General features: G+C 46.3%; 1 protein-coding gene across 2 annotated transcripts in view; it reads left to right on the forward strand.

The window, feature by feature from the left end:
• LOC116842697 (serine/threonine-protein kinase MARK2-like) overlaps window positions 1-19,982 on the forward strand; it is a 284,293-nt gene that overhangs the window by 234,958 nt on the left and 29,353 nt on the right. For both annotated transcript variants that reach the window (XM_032812259.1, XM_032812260.1), the window contains one exon: window positions 6,631-6,797. In XM_032812259.1, the coding sequence (XP_032668150.1) occupies window positions 6,631-6,797 (167 nt within the window). The remainder of the gene's footprint in view (window positions 1-6,630; window positions 6,798-19,982) is intronic.

Consider the following 19,982-nt stretch of genomic DNA (forward strand, 5'->3'; position numbering starts at 1 on the left):
GAACTTTCAATACCCGCGAGGACAATGGCTCGACGGCCGCTTCCTTTTTTTGTTTTTTCGTTCGTTTGTTTCTGCCTCACGTCGTAAAGCCGCGTCGAACGGACCGGTGGCGAAAACGCGCGCCTTTCAATACCCAACATTTTAGACGGGCTCTGACGTTTCCATGCCTACACGTAAGGAAAGGGCTCAGTGGCTGATTCGAACTTAACTGATAAGCTAGTCGTTTTGCTGTCATTGTTAAGACTTGGCTATCACAGATAAAATGTCGTAATGCTGTGAGATGCAAATTTATCAACTGAAATTAAAAGCGTGCATTCACCTATTCGAGTAGTTGAGAAAGTTGGCGATTTCTAGATATCTTATACGCGTGAATCTCGAGCATTTGATTCTGTGAGAAGATAACCACGCTGAAAAAAAAGTATCCGTAAATTTTTATTTGAGGGATCACAAAAATAAACTTTATGTCCCACGAATAAATTTTCAAGTATTTTTTCTCACTATTTTTTACACAGCTCATATCACTTCATTGTACGTATTGATTGACCAATTTTCTCTCATTAATATCTCAATAATTACCGCGGCAAAGTTCACATAAAATGATGTAGTACTTTCCTATGCAATTTAACAAGTTCTATTGCACATAAGCATCTAAATTCAGATATCCTATATAAAATTATAGAATATGTAAAACAACAAGTTTTGTCTGTGTATGTGTTTGTGTATTCACGATCTTTTTATTTTATATTTTATATTAGGTGTACAACTTTGCTTCCGCCGTTTTCCTATAGATGGCTTTAGCGGTAAGTGGTGGTCGAAATAAATAGACGTCATACAATAAACTTGGGCATCTGTCAACATAACCCCATAGAAACATTAGTCGATTTGTGTTTGCATCATAAAGTTATTCTCGATTGAAAATGTCAGTTTACGAGCCAAATTCTCGTCATTTGCGGGAGGTTTTAATTTTTTGCTTCAATATGAAGAAATCTGCGGCTGAGGCTCATCGAATGCTCTCAAATACTTATGGTGAGGCCGCTATTAGTGAAAGAACGTGTCGTGAGTGGTTTCAACGCTTCAAGAACGGTGATTTTGACGTCGAAGACATAGCAGTGGAAGAGAGAAGGTTTTCGAAGATGCAGAATTGGCACGATCATTGAGAGTGACTCAACAAGCCATTTCAAAATGCCTCAAAGCCATGGGAAGAAGCAAGGAAATTGGGTGCCGTACGAATTGAAGCCGAGAGATGTTGAACGGCGTTTGTTTGCTTGTGAACAGCTGCTTGAAAGGAAAAGATGGAAGGGATTTCTGCATCGCATTGTGACTAAGGACAAAAAATGGGTTCATTACGATAACCCCAAGCGCAGAAAATCATGGGGAGTTCCCGGCCATGCTTCCACGTCGACGGCCAAACCGAATATTCACGTCTCCAAGGTCACGTTCTGTATTTGGTGGGACCAGCTCGGCGTAGTGTATTATGAGCTGTTAAAACCGACTGAAACAATCACAGGCGATCGGTATCGAACGCAATTGATGCGTTTGAGCCGAGCATTGAAAGACAAACGGCCGCAATACAACGAGAGACACGATAAAGTGATTTTGTAGCATGACAATGCTCGACCTCATGTTGCGAAAGTGGTCAAGACATACTTGGAAACGTTGAAATGAGAAGTCCTATCCCACCCGCCGTATTCTCCAGACGTTGCTCCCTCTGACTATCACTTGTTTCGATCAATGGCACACGGCCTGGCTGACCAGCACTTCCGGTCTTATGAAGAAGTAAAAAATTGGATCGATTCGTGGATCGCCTCAAAAGATGACCAGTTTTTTCGACGCGGGATTCGTACGCTGCCCGAAAGATGGGAGAAAGTAGTGGCCAGCGATGGACAATACTTTGAATCACAAATGTATAACCAGTTTTTTACAATAAAGCTTCGAATTTCGGAAAAAAACGGCGGAAGCAAAGTTGTACACCTAATATTTTTTTTATTGACATTGGAAATGTGTACAGAATGTCTAATACAACGTCCCAATCGACGCTTGCGTGCGAGTAGAGCTCATGAAATCGGACAGAACAGGTCTCTACTATTTTGCGTGTAACCGCGATAATTATTCCTTTGCTTCGATCTTAGCTGCTAATTATATTTTAGTTTTTGCTATTAATTCTTTCTCTGGCATGTAATTGCTACATGCAAAAAAAATCTTAGTTAGTGCAAGCGAATAGGAACCAAGTGAAAATTAGGCTATCAGAAGCGATATCTCTGTTTTGAAAACTAATATTTCTGTTGTCGCAACCGAAAATATTCGTCTGAACATTCAACGATACTAAAACTCGGTTGAAGCAATTGCGAACAATTGACTATACAGAAGCCTCATAAAAGAATTTTTCTGTTCCTACAGCCGAGTTTTCGTCTGATCCCTGAGCAACCGAAAATTCGTTTGCACCAACAGAATTGCTTTTTCCGTGTAGATTATTCATTTTATTATCCTAGACAAGATACGGGGCGATACTTTCTTTTCTACGATCGAATGACGAGCTGCCGATTTTGCAGAAACAAGTCGATAAATGGACGTTGATTGCGCGTTATCGTAACATTTATTATGCCCACGACAATCGAAGGAGAAAGAGAGCGTCGTTTCGGCTCGATTATTGATTTCTGTACGAGCGTCAAATGTCCAGATTGCAGGGTAACGCTGAATCACCCTATATACGATAAAAAGCGCGTGCCTGTCGAATTTTACGAAGACGCATGTCGGCCATCGGCGCGTTACTCATGCTCGGGATATCGCAGGAAAGCCGCTTTAAGCGCCAATTAAGGTCATTATGGCCGGCCTACGGGCGGCAGTAAACGCGTTACTCGCGCGATTTTATGTCAGTACCGATGTTACGAGCCGATGATTCGCGCAGGATTTGCCCGTTATGACGTCGTCGTCACGTCCCTCCGTTTGGACGAAATCGTAATAAAAATGTACGCGTCAACAGTCGCATTCTAGTAGCTTATTACAACAGGCACGTGCACAGCGGCCTCGGCACGGGATATTTGCTTAAATAATTCCACAGGGATTGGCCGTCTGACGTTTTCGTTATCGCCTCGCGAAAACGAAACAGGCGCTTTGGACAATCGAGAATGGAGAAACGATCGCGCAAACGTGTTCGGCGAAAACGCACGTTAAGAATTTACGCGACGGGAAACTTGTTGGTTATAAAAGGCTCGTGAACAACAGTGTAACTCCGTGGACATCTCGTCGAGGGTGGACGAGATAATAAAAAGTGCACGAGTACACTGAAAGAAAAGTGCAATACTTAATAAGTGCATTTGATTGAGCGTTTCAGTGCAACGTTTGGTGATTAGTATCGAATATGGTAATAATGTGATCAATCGTCTGATAATAATATAATTGGAAAATAATTAATAGGACAAATTCTTCATGTAGTTGAACCGATTAAGTGGTTTGGTAAATAATACCAAATGATTTCACAATAATTACTAAATCACTTGACTATTATATTTAGATGTACTGAGAAAAAAGATACTTGAAAATTTATTAGCAATACTTAAAAATTTTTTTATTTCACAGAAGTGAACTTCATATTCACAAAAGTGAACTTCATATTCACAGAAGTGAACTTCATATTCGCAGAAGTGAACTTCAGCGCATACTAAATTCAGTGTATGCATTAAGAGGAAAAGTCTGTTTCAAATTTCACCCGGCGAAATAGGAATCTGCTAGCGATAGGCACCTTCTTGGCACAAGCTACCGCGGAAAGAACACGTATGTGCCATACGCTTCTTGTTTCACTCGAAGGAATGACTAGCTCGGCTCTTTTCCCATCTTCCGACCCTGACCTTTTCCCTCCCTTCTTCCCGCCTTCTTTTCTTCCTTCCTCATTTACATGCGGCGAATTTACGTTCCTATTTTGCCCGTACGTCCGTTGATATATCGAAATCGCGTTATCTCACATCCCGGTTGATTCGCTTGGCAAGCATCAGGCGTATCAACGAATCCACGATCCAACGAAACGGCGATCCTTGCCAAGCGAGATAGAACTGCGGGTCTCTGTCTTTCTTCCTCGCGAATTGACTTCGTGAGAGAACGGCAATGGGAACTCCCCGGAAGTTCTCGTTCAGTTTCTATCGGCCAAGTTCTCCCGGCCGCCAATTTCGAGCGGAACGAACGTTGTCACGAAAAGCTTACATTACTCTCTTAAATTAAATCAGTGAGTAGTCACTGATACCAGTTATAAGTACAGCACTGAGCAGTTTCAGTGCTATGCTTATAACACAGCAAATCACAGGTTGTCACCTATAGTAGTTATTACCGCCGTGTCTTTTTTCCCGAGGGTAAGCGACGATCCCGGAGCAATTAAATGCAATAGCTAACCGAACGGGAGATAGAAAAAGAGCAAGTTAGAAATCTCGTTCTCTTCGATCCCCGCCCTCGCTCGACATTCCGGGCGCTCGCAGCTCGCGCTGCATGCGATATTTCGCATGCACGGGCGATATTTATTCGGCTCTCGTGAGCCGCGCGATTCATAATTAAAGCGGCCGCACCGCGCCGATGTGTCCAGCCACGAAGAATTAAATAATCATCGGCGCCCGGGGAACACACCGACTCGCCATCGGCCGGCAGCAATCGCTGCGACCGTAATTCGTCGGTCACGCGCGCCCGACGTCGCCGCATGCATATCGTTGCATTAAGGTAATCGCTTAATCGGCGAGACCCGCTTGCCGTCGCCGCAGCTCTCGCAGTCTCGCGAGTGCGGGCCGCGCGAAATTCGGGAAACGCTTTCTCGATAATTACGATGCGCCTCCGCGCCGGTGCATTTTAAATGCGCGCGAACAATTTCGCGCGCGACCAATCCCGCCGACTCTCGCCGCTCTCTGTCGCTTGTTGCTCCATTTACAAAAAGCGAACCGAGTTACATGCACGGCCGTGCAGCGTGGCGGGTGGAACAAAAAGGTGAGAGATCACGCATGCAGCGTTAACGTTATTCAATAAATTTCCTGCGCGTCATTTCTCTCTCTCTTTTCCCCTGTTATATTTATATATATTTTTAATATTTATATTTATATATTTATATTATAATATTTATATATTCTAATATTTATATAAATAATATCTATATATATTTCTAATCTAATTATTAACTTCTTTCATATTTTCATTTTTTGTATGCTTTTCTTTTTTTGCTTGATTTTTTAGCTTGCTCTTTCTAATACATTTACAGTTTTTCAAATCATAACTGTAATTTCGTTTATTTAATTATCAGCTTACTTATTTACCAAACTACTAGGAGAAACGGGTGTTACATTACTGGCTAATAGTGACATTTATATATTCTAATATTTATGTAAATAATATCTATATATATTTCTAATCTAATTATTAACTTCTTTCATATTTTCATTTTTTGTATGCTTTTCTTTTTTTGCTTGATTTTTTAGCTTGCTCTTTCTAATACATTTACAGTTTTTCAAATCATAACTGTAATTTCGTTTATTTAATTATCAGCTTACTTATTTACCAAACTACTAGGAGAAACGGGTGTTACATTACTGGCTAATAGTGACATTTATATATTCTAATATTTATGTAAATAATATCTATATATATTTCTAATCTAATTATTAACTTCTTTCATATTTTCATTTTTTGTATGCTTTTCTTTTTTTGCTTGATTTTTTAGCTTGCTCTTTCTAATACATTTACAGTTTTTCAAATCATAACTGTAATTTCGTTTATTTAATTATCAGCTTACTTATTTACCAAACTACTAGGAGAAACGGGTGTTACATTACTGGCTAATAGTGACATTTATATATTCTAATATTTATGTAAATAATATCTATATATATTTCTAATCTAATTATTAACTTCTTTCATATTTTCATTTTTTGTATGCTTTTCTTTTTTTGCTTGATTTTTTAGCTTGCTCTTTCTAATACATTTACAGTTTTTCAAATCATAACTGTAATTTCGTTTATTTAATTATCAGCTTACTTATTTACCAAACTACTAGGAGAAACGGGTGTTACATTACTGGCTAATAGTGACATTAGACACAAATTATTATCACGTGGTTAGAGATGCCGATGAGGTTCAATTTCTGTTACAGTAAGAGCCTCTGCACAAGAACATCCATAACATGTTAAGTTAACGGATTTTTTTGTGCGTTGACTTAAATTTAATTTTACGTACAGATATGACCATTGTATTGTTAGTACTTAACGTAACGTAACATGTTACATATATGCTTGTGCGTTGGCTCTAACTGCTCCAGAATTAAAGTGATGCATTTGTACATGATACACTTATAAAGACTCAAATCTCATCGCGCTCAGATCGCGATATTAACTTGTCGTTGAACAAAATTCGTGTAATGTTGTCATACTCAAAATAATTTAGATCAATTGGTACTCCTCTAAAAGTGCATTTGACGTAAAGTGCATACTCTGCACCTGCAACATCGAAATTTGGATTCGCCGGAATGACACTAAAGACACCCATGAGTTCGAAAGCGCAGAAATCCGAGGATCGCGGAATCGTCGCGCCGCATCCTCGAGTCGTGCAACGAGTGCACCGCGCTATCGATGCGAATCGATAACGGTTTAATTTAACGCCTGCTTGCAGAGCGGATCTGTGTACTATCTCGTGACGGAACTCGCGACCGGCGGTGACCTGTGCACGCACATTAAGGAACAGCCGACCGGTAAGCTGGACGAGAACACGGCGAGGCTCTACGCCAGACAGCTGGTCGCCGCGCTCAAGCACATGCATTCGAGAGGAGTCGTTCACCGGTGAGTCATCCGTGCTTTGGCCGCGTCCGCGAATTTTCGAACGACCTGGCGCGGTCCGAGCTTCTCCGATCTACGACCAACTCACGAAAGCCGAGACTTCCTCTCTTTCGCTCAACAAAACAAAGAATCTTGAGGGTCAAAGGCACTTTTCATTAGAAGAGGAACTTTCGATCAAAGTTTTCGCTTGGAGTATAGGATTACAGGAAATAACACCTTCCAACCAGAATTCTTTTTTTTTGAGCGTAGAACCTAATTAGAGTGTTTTTCTTCCTCTCTTTTCCGTCCAGTTGTTATATCAAAGCACGTGCATCGCAGTCTTATCAGACTTATTGCGACCTAATTGCACTGTTAGCGTTCACGCTTCATAAAAGACGTGCTCTACAAAAGGGTGCGTGAATTCAGGTATCATTATGCGAGAGGCACGAGCTCAATAGCAGTCGAGCGGTGTTCAAGACGGCATAAATCGTCCTCGAGATGCAACAATCTCGCAGATCCGCCGTGCGATCTCTCGCCCGCGCTGTACATCCACGGTCCAATAATATTCAAGTACGCGGCGTGTCGTGTCTTTTTTTTCCAGTTGGCCGCGGTGATGTACGACGGCGTTGGCCGGCCGTGCCGTGATCGCAGCGCGTATCGTTTAAATAAAGAAATCGTCCGGCATATTACACACGAGGGAGCACTTTGCGATCGCGAGCGTTGCGCTGCCTCTGCTGCGATCGCGCCGTGTCGATAACGATGCACGTTCCTGTTTATTACGAGCGGAATTGCACTCGCGAGGATCTTTGCTTCCCAGGAACGCACCCTGGCCTCGACCAGTCGATTAAACGTGGCTTCCTGAATTAATCGACCGGCAACGGCCGGGCTCGCGCATGTCGCGCGTACGCTAATTTCATCGGTATTTCAATTTATCACGAGCGCGCGATTTCTATTTGTATAGTATATCATGCACGCGGAGTTCTTAGCTTCGAACACCTGTTACCTAGATGACTATTGTGAATTTCGTCCGTGGAAGTTTTATAGGAAATTTTCTGCTTACATTGATCGTGATAAATAGTTTGTGATAGGACACCCCGTATAAAATAGATAACTTGGCTATGGGATAAATTTCTAATCAAGGCATTTGAATGGGACTCTCTCAGTATTGTACAACGCAACCTCTTTCAACCATAATATTCGTTCTGCAGATCACGATAGAAAAACAGCATTTTTCTTTCAGTTGAAGCAACTATATGTGAGGATATGCCAATTTGAGCATTACATATCGTAAGAATTGTGGCTGTGAGAGTTACACAGATGGGCGTGTATAACAACGGCAATCTCTCTCAACGCAATATCTATTTAATTTTAATTCATATAATTTTGTTTTAATCATAAAGAACATGATTGTTGTAGGAGCAACAGTTTTCTCCGTGTAGCTATGTGCGGCTTACTCCTCGACGTTTGGAAATCCGTTCGCAATATCCGTCTTTCAACGCGTCCCCTACATCTTGTTCTAATAAAAAAGAAAAAAGTCAGCGCGCCGTAATCTCAAGTCGAAACGCGAAATTTCATCTACCGCCCCTGCTTTTCATACATCACCTCGCATCAGCATATTGCGCGAGAGACGCGCTCTTATAAGCTACCAAATCGAAGTAGCGCGGATCATTTTTTACTACGACCCTCCTCCGCCCTCCGCCGACATTGATTGTCGAGGGTGTTTCAGTGCCACCGCGTGCTCTGTGTGCGTTGGACGTGAAATTAAGAAGAGCTGGTCGAGCTACATCGAGACATCATTAGCTACTTCAAAGGAGTCACACAGAGCATTCAGCTTCGAGTAACGTCGTGTGCAGAAAGGGGGGTTGATTTTCGACACATTTGTCGAAGAATCGCGGCACCCCGCAGCCGACGCGGCGTCACGACGACGCTCCCCCTCGCGCGTGAGAAGGCGAGACGCGTAATGACGCGTACACGTGGCGCAGAGAGACGAGCTCGTTCTCGTAGCTCGCGACGGATCGACGAATATAAAGCAGCAGCCGGCAATATGGCGTATGCCGTGGCAGTTTGTTTTCGTCGTGAGCGCAAAGTCTCAATCTCGGATGATAGTGATAGATCGTCGCTCACGGACTCGCACGTCAGCTCGGCGAGGAGCAAAGAATGGAAAGGGTGTCGGACTGTGCGCGAGGGATCTCGCGAGAGGAGGGTTAGGAAAATCGCTATAAGCGATCGCTTAACCCCTCTAGAGATTAGCTTGTTTCTCTTTCTCTCTCTCCCCCTCCGCCCCCTCTTTCTCTCTCTCTCTCTCTGTCTCTCTCGTCCGTCCGTCGCGAGAGAAGAAAAGCTGAAGCTTTCGCTAATGGGAATGGAAAAGATTCGGCGCTAAGGATAGTTAACGATCACTGGCCCTCGAGGATGCGCGTCCTATCGTGTCCTTTTTGCCGCGCTGCGTACACCCGTGGATTGAGACAAAGGGAGCGAGAAGCCGACCTGGCTTCTTCTTCCCGACGAAGACTGTTTCTCGACTCTCTTCTTCGAGTGCGCAGTTTCGAACTCATTGCCAGATAGTTACTCACTTTTTTTCTTTTCTTCGAGTTATCTCATAAGACGATGACAATGACTAACCTAACTGGATGTATATCGATGACTAACCCAGATATCGGCTACTATTTAATCAAGACCTTCGCGTTGAATCGCCCGATCAGATTATATTAAGTAGCGTTTTATCGCACAGATCCCCCGATAAAAAATATCACGCGCGGATCAAGGGTGTTTTCCACGACACGCTTCTATCTTCGTGAGGAAAAGATTGGATACAATTGAGAAACGATAACACACAGCAACAGCGACAGCTCGCGGAATGGAATCAAGTTGACGTGTCGGTCGAAGAATGAAGTTGTTTGTTCTGTATTTTCGTCTTCGCTAGTCGCGCGGGCGGATCTTCCGCCGGTTTTTCTCGACGAGGGAAAATCGCGGGGCGAGAGAGGGAGGGGGGGGGAGAAAGAGGAGACGGGGAAGAGGCGTCTTTTGTGCACCAACCCTCTCCGGGCCGGGACACCACCGAGCATCCGCAGGCTCACGTTTTAATTCCGGCGAACGCCTCCCGTTTGCTCCGCCATTATTCGCCGGACAAAGCGGTGATCCTCGAGGCGCAAGGGCACGGACTTCCTGCGGATCCTCGAGACGCGAGGGTAGGATTACGATTTGCCCGATTTCCCGTCCTGTGCCAGCGCTGTCCCGCCGAGGACTGACAAGGAGAGAGAGAGAGAGACTCTCGACGAAAGCCGCCTCGCATGTTTACCTACGCTTTTACTTGCGCGAGGAAAACCAGTCCCGACAAGTAGCAAGTAGTAAGAGTAAACGGTAAAGCTGTAAATCGGGTGCCGCGCGACTCTAGCCGATACTCGTACAACGTAAGAACCGGTAGCGACGGTTTTGTGCGCTCGCGCGTCTAAGCGCGCATGACGCATCCCGATTACACAAGCACCGATTATTTCTCTCCGCAGCCACTCGTGCGTGGCTGCGTACAATCGCCTATCTCTTTCTCTCTATCTGTCTCTCTCCCTCTCCCCGTGAGAAAATATTATCGCCTCTGCTGTGCCAGCGCCGTGGCGACTTTGCCGCTCGTTCGATCTTCGCGCGACACGGAATATAATAAAGCTTCCAAATATCTCCGCGATCTCTCGCGAAAAGAAAATTTCTCGCGGGTAGAAGTCCGCCCCCGTCCGTCTAGCCGCGTACGAATGTAAGAGGCGGGTGGTGGCCCCCCTGCTGCGAACTTATTCACGTGAAATTCACTCACCCGCTTGTAAGACTCTGAACACGCTGCTACGTGCGGTAGCGTGAGGTCGAAGTTCGCGGGAAGATCAGGCGCGTAGGCGGCGAGTGTTCAACAGAAGCGAGTACCGTTATAATCTGGGGTGAATTCGCAGCGAGCCTCTCTCTCTCTCTCTCTCTCTCTTTCTCTCTGCATATATGCATGTACCTACGATCTCTCCGTGTTTACCTCGGATCACGTGCAAGGCAAGCGCGGAGAGGAAAAGGCGGAAAAGCATCTCGGAAAGTATCAGCAGCGTTAGAGACGTTAATGGACACGCGCACTCGGTTATCCGCCTAAGTATAGTGCTTACGGTGCCTGTATATCCTTCGGCCCGTTATACGCGTAGGTTCGCCGGTCCCGAGTGCTTCCGCCGGCTAATCGAGTCTACGGCTGGCTAATTGGCTCCGTTCGCCGATGACCTTGATCTCTCTCTCTCTCTCTCTCTCTCTCTCTCTCTCTCTCTTGCTCGTCTCCTCCTTCTCTCATTGTCTCTCCTCTTCTCCCGCGGCTTCTTTTATTCTACCATTTCTATTCCACCGGCGTGCCATCTCGCCGTCGCCCGGATGTCGCGTCGATTCTCTCGTCTCCTCCCGCACGGAGAGGACAATTACTCCGCGCCGAGGACGTTTTTCGTGGCATGAGGGTGACAATGAGCGAGACGGCGGCGGCGTATAGTTACAGCGCGTTCGCGCGCATTACAATTGAGGCGCGACTCATCTCTTGTGCCTCGTGTCGCACGACATGAAACAGAGTGACGTGTACGTTACGTGGTGCGGATCGAACGAGCCCGGCCGTTTCTTCTCGATCGGCAATCCTCCGTGAGGTTAATATTTTTTCCCCCTTTCTTTTTCTAATTTCCGATCAGTGTATTAATGCGGACGATTGTGACGAGGGGGACAATACCGCAAATACCGAGTCGAGTCCATTCCCGTCCCGAAAGCCGACGCGAGAGGAACATTCAAATTCCGCACGATCGCTAGAAAGTCCTGGGTGCACCGCGGCGTGACAAAAGGCGACGACACGTGTAACAATGCCCGGATCGCCGAGATCGATCGGCGTGACGAAACGGCCGGCTGCGGCCGATCGATCGATCGCAAAAGTGCAACGATGCCCGCGGGTCTCACGACGACGCGGCCACGCGGTGTGTTCCACGAACTTTAGCATTTGCACTACTATCGGCGGCGGCGGCGGCGGCTCGATAATCCGCGTTAACATGGGAATACGAGTGCATTTCGAGAGCAGAGCCTCAATAACGTATTGCCTATTACGTGGAAACGATACCGCGCTCGATATCTCGCTCCGCTCGCGCGCGCACACCTTGGACACGTCCGTCCGTTGCGACAGCTCTTCGGCTCTCGTACCCGAGCAATTTCAAGTTGGAGCCGCGGTTGAATCGCCGCTTAAGCCGCTTTCATACGGAGCGCGAAACGTCGCCAAGTGGACGGCGCGAGCCACCGGACGACAATCATTCTGCCGAATCTCCAATCTGAACTTTATATATTGAGAGAAGAAAAAACAATTTTCCCACTATAATTACAATGATTTTCAGCATCAACTGTGTCTTTTTTGTCATTTTAATAAAAGAAAAAAATTCTAATAGCAATAGGTGTGTGTAAAGTTATCTGCGGGCAATATGCGTGTAAAAAAATATAGATTTAACTAAATATATCATTAATATCCAACGAATAAATATTTATTTTGTTTTCAGATACTTTTCCTCTCAGTGTATAACACTGTAATCTTTTTACTTCCTCAAACATGCAGTTTGTATGTGATTTATTAGTATCTAATTATTATTTAATTATTATACGGTTACATAAACTGTTGTGTTTGTAATAATATTTCACAATCATTAACACTCCCTTATACTCAACAACTTCAACACCAAACCCAAACAACATCTCGAATTTTGTTTTCTCGTTAATTAATCTCAAACATTATTCCGCATAAGATTTACGGTCGGACAGTTCGCGTGGCTCGTGTGAAATCGGCTTAACGCGGCGCGGTTGTACTTAAATATAACTCGCCGGCGGCCGTTCTGAAATAATATTTATTATGCCTGCTGGAGAGAGGAGGAGCCGCGCACGAGGACGCTCGTTTCCATCGAAAGTACGAGTTCGATTATTCCACCGTGGAGGGAATTTAAAGTGCGGGATTGCTCCCCGATTTACCGCGCCGTCCGTAATGGACACGTTGCTTTCCAAGTTTCGTAATCGATATCGTGCCTCAACCGCACGAAGATACGACAGTCGTCATCGTGGATAACGGGTGCTCCAGTTTTTTTTTCTCCTCTTTTCTGTGCTATCTACTCGACCCCGATCATTTGCAAGAGCTATTACGCAAGGCTAACTCGTGTCGACAACGAATGTCCACTCAGCAAACCATTTTTCCCATTTGAACAATTCGATTGTCGCGACGAATCTCACGGACTCACGTTTCGTCCGAAATCGTCTCTTAGGAGACCACTCCTCCTCCGCTGTACGTACGCGTATTGAATTATGAGTAATCCGACTCCCCCCCTCCCCCCAGTTATCACCTGCGAAATCGCATCGTAAAGGTGAGGAGGTGCGCGACGGGCAGGCAGGCAGGTGCGGCTCGCGCGAGACATCGAACTTGATCAGCCCCGGGGGCGCAGGTGCCGCAGAAAAGTTTCTACGGGTATGAGTCGGACCACGAGGGCGATATTTCCTGGCTTCCCGTGCCGGCAGTTGACAGGAGCGTGATATAGGGTGGAGGAACGGACTCGATTGTTTTTCCAGCGATAAGACGGAGGAGCTGGCGGCGGCGGCGAGCCGCCTTCGGGAAGACGGGACCTCCTGCGGCCCCCATCGCGCGGCGCGCGCCATTACCGCACGGAAATTACCTCGAAATTAATTTAAACTTTCATAACAAGTAAACTGGCCGCCGCGGGACGAAGCGAGATAGGACGAAGCGGATCATCCCGGCGGTAGCCGGAATCGGGGCCCACTTCTAAGAGCCATTGCTGAATCTCTTGTGAAATATTGTGAAATTAAATTAACAGAAAACCGCCGGAGCCGCGCGAACAATCTATCGTATGTCCTTCGTTACGAATTTTTATTGGATCAAGCATGTGAGATTTTCGCGCTCGACTTTTTTTCTACGACCATGATCGCGCGTCGCGATGAAACTGCGGGTTATTCCGAAAGTAACGGTGTTACTTGGAAGATATGCGCTACTTAGGAAACTTTATCGTCAGGATATCAAGTCATTCGGGTAAATAAAAAATTCAGGTAAATATTAAATTCATGACAGAACAAAATTCGTTGTGCGCTGCGAACATCGTGATACGACGAGGTGTAATCAATGTACGGGGACAAAAAAGAAAGCGAAAAGACGCGGAACCCTCTTCTCCGATTATACTAATTTATTCTGCAAAACGTTTAGTGGAGCGCGATTTGTCTCCGGAAAAGAAAAGCGGAAGCGGGAGCACGACAAATCGAACGCACGTACGGTTTGTCCGTTCGCCCGGTATTCAGCCGGGTGATTTATTTCTTAAATCAATTAAGGAGATCTGTATGTCGAGCCCGTGGGGTTGTCTTACCGAAGAAAGAGGAGAGGGAGGAGAGAGAGAGAGAGAGAGAGAGAGAGAGAGAGAGAGACAGAGAGAAAGAGAGAGAGAACCGGGGTAGCAATTCCGGACGAAACCCGCGGTTCTTGCCGCGTTCGCAAAGAGGGTGAGAAGATCGGAAACACGGGCGGGATTGGCGGGGCGTAAAGGCTCGCAGCGAGCGAGAAAGACGAGATCGATAGGTGCGAAGGAAAAAGCGTATAAAAAAGACAGAAAAAGGGGGAGAAGGATAGAGAGAGAGAGAAAGAGAGAGAGAGAGGAAACCAGCGCAATCGCTCGGCTGCGGTTTCGTCGTTGCGAGAAAGACTGAGACTCAGCGCTTTCGAGATTGATTCCGTACGTCCGCGCGTTCTGGCCGCAGCCTTCCAATTAAAGAACGCTCGTAATCCATTAGGGAATTAAAAATTGAGACTATTTGTTCCCGGAGCGTGCGAAAATATTTGGATTATTCCGTCTTGGCTCGCGGCGGAGCCGTATATTACGTGTCTACGCGATTTCCGCTGCATCCCCCGCGGGCAAAATAAAGCCGAGGGATTAAAGCGACCAATTAATCGACGCGTTGGTGAACGACGAACTATGTAAAAGGCGTAGTATATTACGAACTCTCGCAGCAACGACGACGACGACAACGACGGTCAGTCGAAGCGGAGCGCATTGGCAGGCTCACGGTCGCTCCAAGAGAGAGAGAGAGAGAGAGAGAGAGAGAGAGAGACCAAGGACGAGGTTTATTGCCGCTTTTAACGCGATCCTCGAACGTGAACCGAGGCAGCTAATGGGTTAAGCGTTTTCACGTTTATCCTCTTCATGGAAATCGCTGAATCTCGTATGCCAGCGCTACACGTCGAATGGATAGCTCTCGTTCCCTCCCTCCCTCTCTCCCTCTCGCTCTGCTTCTCTCGCGCTCTTCGCTCGGCTCAATCCGGATCCTTGAATTGCCTCGGAGAGAAAATCCGGTCGCGGACCATTGCTTTCAGCCCAGGGTGTATTGGATGCGTCCGATCGAGCGGATCCTGTCGCAACATCCCCTCGGCAAGGAATTCCGGAATTGCGAGCGGTGGCCCGCGTATGTACGTGTGTGCACGCGCACGCGCGTGTGTACACAAAAGGCACGGGTCCGAGAGCTTGAAGAGGAATGACTGTAGCGGAAGGACCGAGGGATCCGAGCTAGGCGGGAAACGCAATTAGAGCTCAACTGGTCGGTGTTAGGAAGAGCTTTCGGATCGGGAGTAGAGAGAGAGAGAGAGAGAGAGATGGGAGATGTAGGGAGGCAGGGTGGATAGCGAACGAGCAGAATTTTCCTGGGGTTTCTGTGGGCGGAGACCGGCAGAGAGAGATCGTTCCTGGCCGAGACGGAGGGTCCTCCGGGCTTCCAGAAATCAATGTGATATCTTCTGCGGTCGTGGAAAAAATTCGAGCGCAGAGAGCACTGTCCATTGATCCTCTCGCTTTTTGTGTGACGCGACTCATGCGAGGGATGAGCGATCTATTTAACCGCGACGTGACTTTAATTACGACCCGTCGCGCGATACATGGGGATATTTCGCGCGTGTGTACGAAGGGTGAAAGTGTTAAGGAGAGAAAGAGAGATCCTAGAGAGGAGGAGAGAGAGAGTGAATAAATGAGTGCACGCCACTTTCAAAATATATCATTTCCGTCGCTATAATCTCCTTTCGATGCGGCCCGAGTCGGCAGGTTTCCTCCCGGAATGAAAATATAACTTCATCGGTGAAGGATTAATTTTTTGTCCCCCCCGGGCGAAATATCCGAGATTGAACGCGCGCGCACGCGCACTCACAGGTTAAAGGGAGCCGCGCGCTCTTGGCTGCGATATAACAGTACCGGTTTAACTTTACAAATCACATGGTACTCTCGCGCGGAGCGAGATATCCGCGCGATATATCCGCGTCGTTTTAACAAGACTCCTCGAGTGCCTGACGCTGTTGCGTTTTCGGACGACTTGCCCGAACGCGGAGCAAATCGCCCGTGGTCCATGATACTTCTCCCGAGATTGTCTCGACAGAGGCACAACGTCCCCCTGTTTATTCGCGGCACTGTGGAGCTCGGCGCGACTTTCAACGGCGAAATGTATCGTACGGCGATGAGATGCTCGGCGGCTTGAGATTTTCGATGGCCACCATTGGAGAGTGAGCACGTATCTGTCGTCAATTATCTCCGATCGTCATGAGCTAGGAAGGTAGACGTTATTTCCGCGTGCGTTTCGATATCCGCCGAAATTACGGCGGTTTCGATTTTGACGAACGTCTAAACGCCGCTCCGCCCCTTTCATCTAATACATCCCGATGGAGCGCGCTTTCAGCTCAAACGACTCGCGCTTTATTCGCCAAGAAGAGATGCCGAGCGTCTCCAGTATATGTGCATACACACACATATACATATATACAAGGTGTCCGACAATTCGCAGCCGCGATGTATATGTAGAATTTGTCAAACTGAATGCAAAGTTCCTCTATCTTTCGCGCACAATCACGTAAAATTTCGATCAATGAAGATTGGTGAAGGATGACGTGTGATACGCGACAGACGAGCTGTGACGAACGACGTCGTCTGTCATGTAACATTAAATCAAACTGAAGAACAAGGTCTTCTGCCATTTTAGAAGATGGCCATGTAGATATTTTTAGTTATCAATTCAAGATTTTATCGTTTGCGAAATAATGGAGGAATTCTGTGTTCAGTTTGCTGAATTCTACCTACACAACGCGGCTGCGTAACGAATTGCAAGACACCCTGTATACATATCGGGTAAATGCAAATCGCGGGATTTTCATCCGACCCGCCGCAGCGATGCGACGCGCGCGAGTGGATCTAAAAGCGTATCTGCGCGAAAACATCTCGAAATACATTCAATACGGTTCGACGGTTATTCGCTCGCTTTTGAGAGAGAGAGAGAAACATAGCGAAGAAAAGGCGAAGCGGGACTCCCCAGAAATGAATGAGCGCTTGCAGAAGGCTTCTTCATGAAAATACGCGCATCTCCGCGCTTCTCGCGTACCCGTCGACGTCGAACCGGAAGTGCATTTTGGCTTTAGTCCTGCATCGAGTCGATTCAATTTCCGTGGGAAAAATAAAGCGCTCTCCGTCGCATCTCTTTCGTTGCATCTGGCATCTGGGGAGATTCGCGCGAGCGAGCGAACGAGCGAAGTGCGGATTAGCGCGATCGATCGCGCAAGGTCAGCCGGCATTGTTAATGCGCGGCACGCGCTGACGCCATCCGGCTGCATTTGCATACAACGGAGGAAACGCGCTGCGCTGTTGGCCGCAGTTCACCGTTACGTACCGCTAGGGAGCTTTTCCCTGAACATCGACGAAGGACATCGCCACGGCGAAAGGACTTTTTCATTCGAGGGGCGAGAGGGTGAAGAGAGATCTCGTACTGAGAGAGAAAGAGAAACGCGCGCTGCAGAAATCGAACATAATTTCATTTGATCTCGAACGCAATCCACACGCAGAAAAGTATCATTCCGCTGCTAAGAAAAGCAATTACTCAGTTTGCTTTCCTCTTTTTAAGTAATGGTCATTTTTTAAAGAAAAATGTTTTCTTGATAACAAAATATTCCTAAAATATATTCATCACAAATCTTAGAAAAGTCCAGAGAAATTCTTGTCTTACTTTCGACTTCAATATTCCATTTAACGCCTACTTTGATACTCTGAAGCCTATATTAACCTCTTTTGATTCTATTTAATCTACTGGCTTTGTTGAAAGGTCCTCTTTAGAACAAGTGACATTTTGTGCGGTGTCTGTCCCGTTTAGAGGCGTTAAGTATGACTTCAGTTTCCACATATATTTCTGATCCTCTGAAGAATTAAAGTATACAGAATATGTATGTTAGAAAATTCAGGTCGAAAGTAGAGCTAAAATTTCGAATTGGGCACACTCTAAATTTCTTGGAGTAAGACTTCACTCCAAAGTAGTGAAAATTGCGCCAGTCAAAGTTAGAGCGAGAACTTCACTCCAAACGAGTGAAAATATTGCTCGCTTGGAGTGAGTTCTCACTCGTTTGGAGTGAAATTCTCGCTCTAACTTTGGCTGGCGCAATTTTCACTACCTTGGAGTGAAGTCTCACTCCAAGGTAGTGAGAGTGTAGACTCTATCTAATAAGAAAACCGAATTTTTGTCGCATTTAATGTGTTTCTGACGAACTTATGATAAATCTATGAATATACAAATTTACGAAATACTTTCTTGAAACAAGTAACATTAACTCGAATGTTACTATATTTTTCCATGCGCGTACGCGAAGTTTTTACTTCAAAGTTAGCGGGATACCCGACGTTAAGGATGAGAAGCTGTCGCAGACTGCAAGAATGAAGCAATCGTGAAAGATTGATTGAAGGAAGATCCACGAGAGATACAGTCAACGAAAAACATTGAGGGATTACGGAATGGCCGAATATAATAAGCATCACGCATCGCGTATGATGCAACAGGCATAGCAGCCGCCGTGAAAAAAAGAAACGAAAAAAAAATTGACACGCGCATAGAAATAACGAGACTCGCCAAAAAAACGCGTTGCGTCACGATCCACCTACAAGAGACGCGCCTTCGAACGAACTTCACGCGTCCAAGTACAGCGAACGAGTGAGCGGGCAGTTCCGCGTCTCGTTAATTTGCAAAACAGATACGTTTTGCGAGCCGAGAGAGCGGTCCGCGAGCGGATTATAGCGTAGCGTTGTTTCATTTCTCTCTCTCTCTCTCTCCTCAATTTTTTCGCCGAGCGTTTTATATCGACAGTCCAAGGCTGCTCGCCAAGTCGCGAGCACCTTGACCGTCGTTTCTCTTAATCATCTATCTTAAACCTTGCGCAACGACGTGTCGGTCCTGTCGCTCTTTCAATGAATTTTAATGACCGCTGCAACGCTTAAAAGTCGCGGCGCGTAAAGCTAGACGTACGCGTTCAGGTTTGCCTCGCAGGAAAGCGACGGGATTATCGGCGGCGGTTTCTGCCATTTTTTTCCTTTTGCTTTTTGTCTTCTTTTCCCAACATCCTCCTCCCTTTTTCTCGGCCTCGTCAGCCTCGGAGATACCGTCGCCGTGTCGATTCCTCCACGGTATCGGCACTGGTATTAATATGCACCTGCTTCATTAGCCGGTATATCACTTCATTAGCACCCACTTTAACGCAAACGGCCTTTCACCCTCGCTCGAGCGCTGATCAGCTTAAACGCGCGATGACTCCCTCGCGACGGAATTATTTTGGCTTTAATGATTCCGCCAACCTGACTTTCACCCCGAATGTTACCGATTATCCGTCTGTACATTTTCATCTCAACTATCGTGCAAGATAACACGCTCAACATTCATATGTAACAGCAATAAAAAGAGCGATAAACGTAAGGAAAGAACGCAGCGAAATTTTCTGGGCAGAAAGGCCGACTGCAAATTTACTTACAAAGGAGACTCAGAATGGCGCAAGAAAAAAAAAGAAAAGCGCGGTGCTTAAAACATTCCGTGTAGAAACGGGTACGATCGCGCAAAATCCGCATCGCAGTCGGCAAAAGGAAGGGAGAAAGAGAGGAACACGCACACGCGAGTCGTTACGGGAGTAATATCGCCGCATGCCTCGTAGTAGCCTCGCACAGCGTACGAGCATTGTCTCGATAATTCGCGAGCGAATTTGTCCGCTTCCTTCGTCCCGCACAACGCCCCTTGCTAAGAAAACGCGCGTAAATACGCATAACCGGTCTGGCACGCTTTATGCACTCGATAATGGCGCATTTGCTCCCCTCCGATCCCTCGTCGTCGAGTGCATCGTTCGCGATACAGAACTCGCAATAGGTC

This window comes from Odontomachus brunneus, unplaced genomic scaffold, assembly GCF_010583005.1.
Source record: "Odontomachus brunneus isolate Ranch 3 - 2012 unplaced genomic scaffold, Obru_v1 Obru_scaffold_026, whole genome shotgun sequence".
NCBI lineage: Eukaryota > Metazoa > Arthropoda > Insecta > Hymenoptera > Formicidae > Odontomachus > Odontomachus brunneus.